General features: G+C 38.7%; 1 protein-coding gene across 1 annotated transcript in view; it reads left to right on the top strand.

Annotated features, from left to right (window-relative positions):
• ERMP1 (endoplasmic reticulum metallopeptidase 1) overlaps window positions 1-11,639 on the top strand; it is a 62,157-nt gene extending 50,518 nt beyond the window's left edge. Inside the window, exons 9-15 of the mRNA XM_063455109.1 lie at window positions 655-829; window positions 2,599-2,789; window positions 4,373-4,525; window positions 5,040-5,239; window positions 7,045-7,160; window positions 8,159-8,322; window positions 11,185-11,639. Coding sequence (XP_063311179.1) covers window positions 655-829; window positions 2,599-2,789; window positions 4,373-4,525; window positions 5,040-5,239; window positions 7,045-7,160; window positions 8,159-8,322; window positions 11,185-11,349 — 1,164 coding nt within the window. The 3' untranslated portion in view covers window positions 11,350-11,639. The remainder of the gene's footprint in view (window positions 1-654; window positions 830-2,598; window positions 2,790-4,372; window positions 4,526-5,039; window positions 5,240-7,044; window positions 7,161-8,158; window positions 8,323-11,184) is intronic.
• The last annotated feature ends 607 nt before the right edge of the window (window positions 11,640-12,246 follow it).

The raw sequence follows: 12,246 nt of genomic DNA, 5'->3' as shown, positions 1-12,246 counted from the left end.
GTCATAGATGTGTGAATGTTGAGGGTTAAAATTTGTAATAGGCTTTTCATTTAATCTTTAGCATTTGGGTTAGTCTAAGAATGCGTGTTTGTGTGCCTCACTTAATCCACCCTGCGTGCCCTGTGTCAGAATATCCACCTGAAATGACAAGCATACCAAGTTCAAGATTATCCTTATCCTGTAATAAAAACTATTTATGCTACTGAGTAATTTACAAGCAGCTAGTTCACTCTCAGATTTTTTGTTTTCCTTAAAGCTGCATTCTAAATACCAAAACCACCAATTCAGTTTATTGTAGTAGTTATGGTGCAATGACTATTTGAATGCTATCTCTCAACTTAGGCCTTGATCTAATTTTGTTGGATAGGCTAGTTAGATAAGCTGTATTAGCCTTCCAACTAGCCTGAGAGCACTCTCTGTGCTCTAAGCCTATCATTGCCGATTAACATTGTATGGATAATGCTTTACCTTTGCCTTGGCAGAAGGGCATCATTTAAGCTCCTGGAAAAGATTTTGTCATCCAACCACTCCAAAACCGTTTTTACACAAACCAGTGAGAAAGTACCTGAAGACTCATTACACCATTATCATTAAGCTACACTGTTTAAAAATATTTCTCTGATAATATTTTTCTCTTTATTTATTTTTTTTCAGGGTACAAATGTCCAGTATTTAGGGGACTTGTTTTTTGATGTGTCTTTAATCACATGGTGCATCCCATTGCTACTTGTTACGCATATAGGACTATGCTCATCTTACTTCTTCGCAGTGTGGGTTATTTTCCCATTGCTTACAAAATTAATAATTCAACAAGAATTCATTCATCGAGGTATGTGTTGTTTTTTTTCCTTATATTTTTATTAACTGCTGTTAACCTGTTTAGAACTAGATCAAACTTTTTTACTTACTTGAATTTTTTTCTTATGTCTCAATAAAGATCAGCAAAACATACAGTGCCTTGCAAAAGTATTCACCCCCTTGGCATTTTTCGTGTTTTGTTGCCTCACAACCTGGAATTAACATGGATTGTTTGAGTATTTGCATCATTTAATTTACAGAACATGCCCACAACTTTTTATTTTTTTTATTTTATTGTGAAGCAAACAACAAATAGGACAAAATAACAGAAAAGGTCAATGTGCACAACTATTCACCCCCCTAAAGTCAATACTCTGTAGAGCCACCTTTTGCGGCAATCACAGCTCCAAGTCGCTTTGGATAAGTCTCTATGAGCTTGCCACATCTTACCACTGGGATTTTTGCCCATTCCTCCTTGCAAAACTGCTCCATCTCCTTCAAGTTGGATGGTTTGCACTTGTGAACAGAAATCTTTAAGTCTGACCACAGATTTTCTTTTGGATTGAGGTCTGGGCTTTGACGAGGCCATTCCGACACATTTAAATGTTTCCCCTTAAACCACTCAAGTGTTGCTTTAGCAGTGTGTTTGGGGTCATTGTCCTGCTGGAAGGTGAACCTAGCCTCAAATCACGCACAGAGTGATACAGTTTTTTTCTCAAGAATATCCCTGTATTTTGCACCATCCATCCTTCCCTCAACTCTGACCAGTTTCCCAGTCCTGGCTGCTGAAAAACATGGTGGTGTTCGTTGGATGATGTGATGTGTTGGGTTTGCGCCAGACATAGCGTTTTCTTTGATGGCCGAAAAGTTCAATTTTAGTCTCATCAGACCAGAGCACCTTCCTCCACACAATTTGGCAATCTCCCACATGCCTTTTCGCAAACTCAAAATGTGCCATTTTGTTTTTTGCTGAAAGTAATGGCTTTCTTCTGGTCACTCTGCCATAAAGCCCAACTCTATGGAGCGTATGGCTTATTGTAGTCCTATGTACAGATACTCCAGTCTCTGCTGTGGAACTCTGCAGCTCCTCCAGGGTTACCTTAGGTCTCTGTGCTGCCTCTCTGATTAATGCCCTCCTTGCCTGGTCAGTGAGTTTTGGTGGGCTGCCGTATCTTGGCAGGTTTGCTGTTGTGCCATGTTCTTTCCATTTGGTTATGATAGATTTGATGGTGCTCCTGGGGATCATCAAAGATTTGGATATTTTTTCATAACCTAACCCTGATTTGTACTTCTCAACAACATTGTCCTATTGTCTGGGGCCTTTCAAAAAAGGTGTGTATATGTAATGACAGATCATGTGACACTTAGATTGCACACAGGTGGACATCATTTCACTAATTATGTGACTTCTGAAGGTAATTGGTTGCACCAGAGTTTTTTATGGGCTTCATAACAAAGGGGAAGAATACATACGAACATGCCAATTTTCTATTTCTAAAAAATAGTTTTAGGTATATATTTTTCTCATTTCACTTCACCAACTTAGACTATTGTGTTCTGATCCATCACATAAAATTCAGATTAATAAAACATTGAACTTAAGGCTGTAATGTAACAAAATAGGTGAAAAAATGAAGGGGGGGAGGGGGAATACTTTTGCAAGGCACTGTATAAAGGGATGGGAAAGTCTTATCAACTGATGAGGAATTTTTGTGAAAAAATGTGTGTATGAACTGTCCCACTATGAGACATATTAGAGTATTTTACCTAATACAGTTGTTTTGTTCCACACATTTACAGGATCTTCAGCTAAATTCCTTGGTTTCTATCTGCTTGGATTATTTGCCCCATACTTGCATACCATGTACCACGTGTGGGCAGTGTTTGAGATGTTTACACCTCTTCTCGGTCGCAGTGGCACAGAAATCCCACCAGATGTTGTATTGGCCTTCTTCATCGTTGCTTGTACTGTAATTCTCACCTCCTATTTTGTACGTATAACTAAATGCTTTGCTTTCTTTTTTTTTATTTTGTTTGCACACATTCTAGTATAAATTAAATAATTGTAGAAGTGTGATATATTCCAAATCTAAAGATGCTCACAGAGGGTTGAGGTGGGTAGAGAAGGTATTATTCACACTTACCACCACTTCCAAGTCCAGGAGCCAGCATGTTCCCATAATGCACTGGGCAAGTGCATGCACACTGACATGTACTTATAAAGTTTATATAAGCATATGCATGCTCAGGCTTTCGCTCACAGTTCGATACATAGAAATACACCTTCATGGACCCTGTGTATATGGCACACCATGGAGTCATTGTGAAATCTGGCTGTATCGGTATAGTCTGGCATGCAATTTAAAAACAAAAAGTAAGCAAACACTTTTTGGGGGTTTAGGGACGGTAAGGGATCTAAGTTTTGTTCTTTCATTTATCTATTGGGTTGCGCACAAACACTGTATGTGGCCGATCTACTCTAACTACATTTATACATGAATATAGACATATGTTGCCAGTAGAAAACAAGCTAAATGTATGATCAGGAACATGGGTTCAGAAGGCTTTCTTGAAATATTTCTTGACACCATTTTTTTTTTTTTAAACAATCGATAGGCAGCATGTTGATACTACTGCAGTTTTGCACAATTTTTCATGCAAGATAGTTTTTACTACATATATACAAACAATATTGTTGGAAACATAAGCACCTTCATATTATTTCTGCATAACCTTAAAATGAGAACAAAAGACAACAAATACAGGGTGCGCTAAATAAAATAAAGGGAGATGAAAAAGTCTTTAGGTACAATGTGGACCTTGAGTGAGTGTTCTTAGGTTCTTTCTTTGGGATCTCAGTAGTCGAATATGGAATACAAAAGCAGAGAGGGGAGACCAATAGTGCAAAACCGTAATGCGGAAAGGATCACGAACAACACAGACGTGGAGAAGTGCCAACTTACAATTTAAAGAGCTAAGCCCAGCTCTAGGTAAAACAGCATACAGTGGTATTTAGTACTCCCCACATGTAGGATATTGCTGGACAATTGGAGGTGTCTTCACAAGATTCTTTACACCATCCCAGACAGACGTCAGCATATCAGTACTGTAGCGCTGTCCCCCTCCCTTTCTATTTACTAACCTTAAAATAAACCTGTTAAATATAAAAATTATTTGTTACTGACTCTAATCAAATTGCAGCTGCAAATCTAATGTTTCCCTGTTCTGCCATTCTGAACATGTGCATTTGGAGAATGCAGGCTGTTGTCTGAGATTAAGAACCTGCTTCCCTTAGTGCTGCCTGCTGTCTACTCCATATCATTGCGCAAAGTAGTAAGTAGGCAACACCTTTAAAATCCCCCAAGTGCAGCATGATCCTCTCTCTGTCCATATTTATGTCACTGATTCCTGCCAAGCATGGCATATATTTTACATGGGAAATAAGGCGACAAAAAAGTGAATAGCTTGATTTCTGAAAAATGATGGTTTTTGGAAAAAATTACGTTCTTAAATGTATTATTGTTTTATTTTAATATGACTGATCTGTTTATTTTAATTTGTATTTTCTTTTTAGATCCACTTTCTTTATCTTGTGAAAAATATTAAGGGAATACTGTTAAGTTTGGCAATTGTATCTGTTGTCACATTTATTCTTGTCTGCAGTGGCCTGTTCTTCCCATACAGTTCCAGTATTGATAGTCCTAAACCCAAGAGGATCTTCCTTCAGGTAGAAATAATAAAGCAATTTAAAAATATGTGTATTTTTCAAACAAGAATACTCATTTGTGTAATAAATGTGCTAACTGTATTAGCTATGTAGTGATAAAAGTATGATATTAGCCATCTGAGGGGGGGCTTGCAAATGTACCATTAATGATAGTCTTGTGTTTCCATGCAGGGATGGTAGGATGTTTATATTTTTGTGTTTCGAAACACTGAATTTCCCAAAGGATGTGTGCTCCGCATATATTAGACTTATTCACTAATTTACTGGATTATGGTAGGGTGGATATAATTAAACTATGTAGGTCAAAATAGGTGCAACGGGGAAATTCTGCAATTTATCTGTTTTTCCAATATCACAGTTTTAACATTTTGCAATTAATCTTTCCTTTCAGTACAATTCGGAATTTAGTGAATAAAACCCAGTGTGTGTCTAAAATATAACTTACATGTTTATGCAATTCATATTGAATTAGGTTATTCCTTTAATACCTTTTTTTTTTTTTCCCCAATCTCAGCACACAGCTCGGACTTTCCATGATTTGAATGGAAAGGTGGTGAAACAAGATTCAGGAATATGGATCAATGGCTTTGATTATACTGGAATTTCTCACATCACCCCCCATATACCAGAGTTAAATGACTCTGTTAGAGCACCTTGTGATGATTCCCCTTTCTGTGGATTCCCATGGTATTTTCCTGTTCACAGCTTAATCAGGTTGGTAATTATCATCTACAAAATCATAGCAAATTGTTTGAACTGCTTAAATGCATGTAGCATACTTACCTCTTATAAGGTGTGGGGGTGAATTCAGTTCACAAGCTTGGTACAAATCAGCAAAGTATATGAAAATATCTTCTGGTGTCTAACATTTTTAAACAAATTGCCTATTTTGTAGATATCCATTCTTAACCATGGTCTTTTTTAGAGGTTAACAGATTTTTTTTTTTTACTGGGTAAAATTACAGTTACCACTAGTGATTGTTGAATATACATTCACACCTAGTGAGTATGCCATGAACTATCCAGGTTTGCAGTCGCGAGTAACTTTTAAGACTTAGTAGCATAAGACATAAAATTTCCTATTCAGGCATGTAGTGGTGTAGGACTTGCAATAAGATCTGATATGTGTAATACTATTTAAGGATTCCTATAGACCAGGGGTTCCCAACCCAGTCCTCGTGGAACCCCTACCAGTCCAGAATTCAGGGATTACCCAGTTGTATCTAAGGTGTTTTTAGAAAAAATAAATAAACACCTTGGACATAACAGAGTGATCCCTAAATCCTGGACTGGTTTGGGAACCACTGCTATAGACACATAAGCACTAAATCAATAAGTCAACCACCACAATTAACTAGACAGAATACTCCTAACACAACCCCTGCCTGAGGTTATGGGAGTCAAAAAGCTCCCGATTACGAACCTAAATACACCACTACACTCAACAAATACCACCAGACATAGCATACTCTCTCTAGGAAACTAGCAATGTAACACTAACACACTGGGCTTCATCATCTGAAATGTTTCTCATGTTTAAAGCTGTTATGTTCAAGCTATGCACCTGTTTCTCTTTTTGTCCACATACTTCGGAATGTTGAAATTATGCTACATACATTTCTGCAACCTGTAAGGAATTTACACTTCGCATACAACCTCATCTCTAACATATAGCATATTAGACCCCTCTCTCACTGCATAATATGTTAGAACTACGACTCTGTCTTCCACGACTATGTTCTGAGGTTTCTCTTCCCAACACAAAAAAAATAAAGTGTGTAAGGGATGTGAATGCCAAGACAATGGGCAATTATGTAAAATCGCATGTGCTAACATCTGTCAATGTGGCATCATCTGCTTGCATGTTATCTTGATTTTCACTACAAAAATAAAGATTAAAAAAAAAAAATCAATTCAGGATACCCAGAGGAATAGATCAACGTTTCGACCTACATTATCAAGATCATGTATCATACTATTGTTTTCAGAGAAATAGGACCAAACTGGAGTTATAAGTAAAAATGTTATATCGATAATATAATGGCAGCATTATTGCCAAAGGTTACTATAGTATTTCTCTTTGGAATAATGAGGCAAGTGTATGACGAAAGTAATGAAGAAGAGATGGCGATAAAGTATTTGTTAGCATGTGTTCAGATAAAAAAACTAATTAAATCTTCTGAATGGGGTCCAGTGTGTAGAATGAGAATCCAATTTACTTTGTTTTGAAGATGTAGGACAACTATAATTCCCTCCTCTGCGCAGGTATGAGATGTGATCAGTTGCCATGAACTTCATGGTGGACAGCTGATGACACATTGGTCACTGTGACTGTGTTTGGTCACAGATTTATCCAACCTAATACTGGATATGTGAACTTTGATCTTTTTTCCTAATGAGAAAATGGAATTGTTGCACAATACACGAAGTATAGGGAGTATATTTTATTGTACAAGAATACTTAGTGCTCCTAACAAATATTTTTTTTTTTTAATTTTTTTATCATTTTAAATCAACAGAAAAAATTGGTATTTCCCAGCCCCACCTCCACCTCTTTCAGAGTATGCAGAAATTAAACTTTTGTCAAAGAAAATAATGCCATGGGATACTACGCGACTATCATTTCAAGTTAAAGGTGAGTGTGGCTGATGATATTTATAAAGTCATGATGAAGTGCATTGTCATGCCAGTTCAACTATTCCTTGTCCTGACTGTGTGCATGGTATGGTAGAAAAGATGCTAAATGTAGAACATGGTGGTCACTTTGACCCTATCAGTATCATTGCATACTTCTTCTGTGCAGTTAACTGTGACTACTCATGCTCTGAACCTGCTATATTTTGAAAGAATTTACATTTGCTTTAAATTTGTTAAACATCTGTCCAGTATTACATAATTCTTCCTAGCCTAATAATGTTTTTGAAACAATAAATTAAATTGAAAAAAAAAATCTAAATTGGATTAGATAACATTAAACTTTAGTTTGAATCACTTCAAAGGTTACTCCAGCCAAAAAACTGTGTTTTGGTTTGAGTAACCATTTTTAGCTTGCTACCTGCCCCCCATCCACCACCACCACCAAAAAAAACAAACATACCTTACCCCTTGGATTCAGCAGTAAGGCCAAGCTCACTCTCACTAGAGGGAGGGCAGGAAATGGGTGGCATGTATGAAAAGGGCATGCCACTGTTGGCTGTCTGGCATCAGCATGCTGTGTCTGCTGGTGTCAGATGCCAGTTTTGCACAGAATTAAATGTAACCAGACTGGCTAATGAAGCCCAGTCATGCTGACAGGTGGATTTATAACTCTGGCGGCAGATGGGGTTAATCTCTGTATTTGTGTGCAGGGTTTAGCTATGAAACACTGCAAAGACTCCAGGCACAGTGCTCACTTCAAATCACTGAAGTCGTTATGCTTGGAACGACCCTTTAGATCAGGCTTCCCTAAACTCCGGCCCTCCAGATGTTGCTGAACTACAACTCCCATGATTCCATGAATGAAATAGGCTGAGAATCATAGGAGTTGTAGGTCAGCAACATCTAAAGGGCCGGAGTTTAGGGAAGCCTGCTTTAGATATTACACACATCATAAACAAGCAAAGCATAATTTTTGTTGTTGTTGTTGTTATTAAGGACCAAGTCACATGACCATGTATGTGCGTCCACATGACGGCTTTCAGTTATCAAGCTGGTCTCTTGGTGATGGGATGCCTGTATTCAGCAGTGATGGAGACTATTTTGTGTATTATTCCCATGGGCTACAGTCTCCACCATGGAAATTTTGGATAGAAATGAAGGTACAGTATATGTGTGTGTGTATAATGTATAAAATATATAATATCTCCACTAAATTGATATACGCAAAGAAATGTAGATTGACATAGGAAAGCATGTGAAAGTTTTTGGGTTTTTTTTGTTTTGTTTTTATAATAATGGAAAATGCATGATCGTTGATGCTTCAAAGGATACTGCTAAAAGGAACTGTCTTCTTCTTGACTGTTGTTTAACAGATCTAGGCAACAGGATATAGCTTGGAGATGTGGGGCTTGAAGAACTGTAAGAGATTGGTTGGTGATATAGGTGCAAGTTAAAAAGGGACTGTTGCTTCATCACAGTGGGCTGCATATTTATGTATGACTTGCATGTATTTATTTTAATTCTTTATGTTCAATCCACATAAATGATATATTACCAATCTACAAGAGTAAAGAGACAACTGCATAATGAAAGTACACTGGTACTTTAGCCAAAAATATTAAATGACCACTATAGTGCCAGGAAAACATACTCGTTTTCCTGGCACTATAGTGCCCTGAGGGTGCCCCCACCCTCAGGGTCCCACTCCTGTGGCGCTGAAGGGGTTAATCCCTTACCTTTTTTTCCAGTGCCGGGCTCCCTCGGCGCTGGGACTCTCCTCCCTTTTCTGACGTCATCGGCTGAATGCGCTTGCGCGGCAAGAGCCGCGCGCGCATTCAGCCAGTCTCATAGGAAAGCATTCTCAATGCTTTCCTATGGACGCTGGCATCTTCTCACTGTGAAAATAAGTGAGACAGCCACTAGAGGCTGGATTAACCCATAGGTAAACATAGTTTCTCTGAAACTGCTATGTTTACAGCAGAAAGGGTTAATCCCAGATGGACCAGGCACCCAGACCACTTGATTAAGCTGAAGTGGTCTGGGTGCCTATAGTGGTCCTTTAAATCAATTAATAAACTTATCTAAAAAATATTAAATCAAGAATATCAAACAACCTAACGTGTGTGTGTGTGTGTGTGTGTGTGTAAAGTGCATTGCGATTAATGGGATACTCAAGCTACTATGACAATTGAATCTTGTTGAATTGGTTATAGTGATTGATATCCCTTGGCATAGTTTTTCCTTTTCATAACACTGATCATTACACTCTCCCTGCAGATGGATGGTACCTGCCTCACCCCATCCTTTCAAACTCGCTGTCTATGTGTCATTATTTATTCTGGCCCCACCTTTGCACCTAATGTCCAGTCTGTTGCTAAAACATGTTGATACCACCTTAAAAACATTGCCTGCATACATCCCTTTGTTATGCAAGATGCTGTCAAGGAGCTTCTTCATGCTCTAGTAATCTCTTGCATGGATTACTGTTATTCTCTCCTAATTGGTCTTCCCCAGAATCCGTACTTCACCCCTACAATCTGTGCTGAATTCTGCTGCGAGGCTGATCTCTCTCCTGTCGCTCCTTTCACACCTCATCCCTCTGTCGATCCTTACACTGGCTTCTTGTATCCTACAGTTGTCCGTTCAAAATACTAGACCTTGCCTATAAAGCTCTAACGAACTCTAGCCCCACTTACATTTCTTCACTAATTCATAAGTAGGCCCCCCCCCCCACCCCCTTCTCAGTCTCTTCACTCTACTGGTGATCTGCTTCTGTCTGCTGCTCGCACCCTTACTACAAATTCACGCCTGCGGGACATCTCGTGGGCGGCTCCTTTCCTCTGGAACAGCTTACCTTCCATCCGACTCTCCCCTAGCCTTCAATCCTTTAAAAAGTCCCTCACAACCTATATTTTCAGGAATGCTTATGGCCTCCCAGAGTAACTTTTATCTCTCAAACATGCCTTGTGCTCTCTCATCTCCAGTTCTGCTACTTTCCCACCATGTCTATTTGCTGTCTCTCTCAATACCCTTCCTATTGTGTTTTATACCCCACCTCCTCTAGACTGTAAGCTTGTTTGAGCAGGGTCCTCATCAATCTATTGTTCCTGTTACACTTCGTTATTGTCTCATTTATTAAAGGACCACTATAGTTACCCAGACCACTTCAGCTCAATGAAGTGGTCTGGGTGCCAGGTCCCCCAAGTTTTAACCCTTCAGATGTAAACATAGCAGTTTCAGAGAAACAGCTATGTTTACATTGCAGGGTTAATCCAGCCTCTAGTGGCGGTCTTCCTGACAGTTGCTAGAGTCGCTTCTCCGACGCTCAATTTCTAAAATCGCATTGAGCACGCAGAACTTCCATAGGAAAGCATTAAGAAATGCTTTCCTATGGGCGTTTTTAATGCGCTCGTGGCTCTTGCCGCGCATGCGCATTCGGCTCCACTCAGGAGCTGACGTCTGAGGGGGAGGAGAGTTCACCAGCGCCGAGGGAGCCCGGCACTGGATTAAGGTAAGTGGCTGAAGGTATTTTAACCCCTTCAGCACAGCGGTGGGGGGGATCTACCGATTATATAGTGCCAGGAAAACAAGTTTGTTTTCCTGACACTATAGTGGTCCTTTAAATTCCCTTTTTATTGTAAAACTCTCCGGAATAAGCTGTCGCTATGTATATGCTAATAATAATAGTTCCTCCATTTAGAGGCAAACCATTTTTTGAGGGGTTTAAAACTAAATAAGGGTTCCTGGTCACCCACAGCCTGCCCTACACAGGTTTGGCTAAGGCAGAAATTACACACTTCCTTCTAGCCATCCTAGTTCACACCAGCAATGGGTGATGTGATAGGCTGAATGAGGTCTACTGACACTATCAGCCAATCGTTGCTGCCCATTGGTGCTCTGACCCATATTATTCTAATTATGTTTGAGTGAACAAGCTGTTTTATATTCTTGTTAGCATTACTTGTGGGAAGTGTTTCTTTGTGAATAAAGCTAATAATGCATTTGTCTTTTTTGTATTTCAGGGTATAGATGAAGGCTTTGGTCCAATGGTTACTGTTGCCTTTGCATCACACTATTTCCATGGGGAAAATCAGCATTCTCCCCATCTAGATTCCTTGGAACAAAAATTCCCAGACTGGAGTTTCCCCTCAAGCTGGGTGTGCACCTATGACCTCTTTGTCTACTAATGTCTTATTAAAGATGGAATGTCGTGCCTGGACATGTACTCAGCATTCTGAAGTATAGTTCATAAGCTGTTGCAAAGGACTAAAATCATATCCTTGTTAGCATTCTGGAACTTTTTTTGAACCTGTCCGATATTACATGAATGGACACAGGCTGTCCCTGCACTGCTTTACAAAACAAAACAAAAAACACAAACTCTCAGAAGAACTAGGCAGCCATGGCATGTTCTTAGGAGTATTACTGGATTTGCTATGAGCATTGTCTGCTGTTGGGGTATATATACACAAAAATAATGTACAATACTATGATTTTTTTATATATATATTTTTATTTGTCTCTCTAGGTATTGTTGTCTAGAAACATGTAATCAATACACTGGAAATAAAATAATCATGTGTTTTCCACTTGGAACACAATCTCAAACTAGGATAAGCTACAGTTCTCGAAGAGGGTGCTTGGCCTGCTTTGATGTTGAAAACATAATTGAAAATTAAAAAAAAACGTGTGGTATTCCTTCCCATAATACATGTTGGCCAGCTGGTATACAGATAAAAACTGTCTGGCAAATGTATCCAATAAAACTACAGTGAACTGCTGCCGTCGGATTCTCAAAAACTGAGATTATTTTTAGAAAATCTTTTCTATGCTGACCTCGAAACTACCAAAACAATGCTTTGTTTCAACCTTGCTGTACAAGAAAGAACTTGTACTATGGTGTTCTTGAAAAGTAAGATGGGACTCGTCGTTTTTTCAAAATGTAGGTTTATCGGTGTCATTTGTATGGGAAAAAAAACTGTTCCACTTCTAATTTTATCACATACATGCCAATCAAATCATTATAAAGACAACTCACATTTTAGTTTTTTTTTGTTTTGTTTTTTATGAAATTGTATTTTCAA

This window comes from Pelobates fuscus, chromosome 5, assembly GCF_036172605.1.
Source record: "Pelobates fuscus isolate aPelFus1 chromosome 5, aPelFus1.pri, whole genome shotgun sequence".
NCBI lineage: Eukaryota > Metazoa > Chordata > Amphibia > Anura > Pelobatidae > Pelobates > Pelobates fuscus.
Note: the sequence above shows the minus strand (reverse complement) of the source record. Positions and strands in the feature narration are given on the sequence as shown.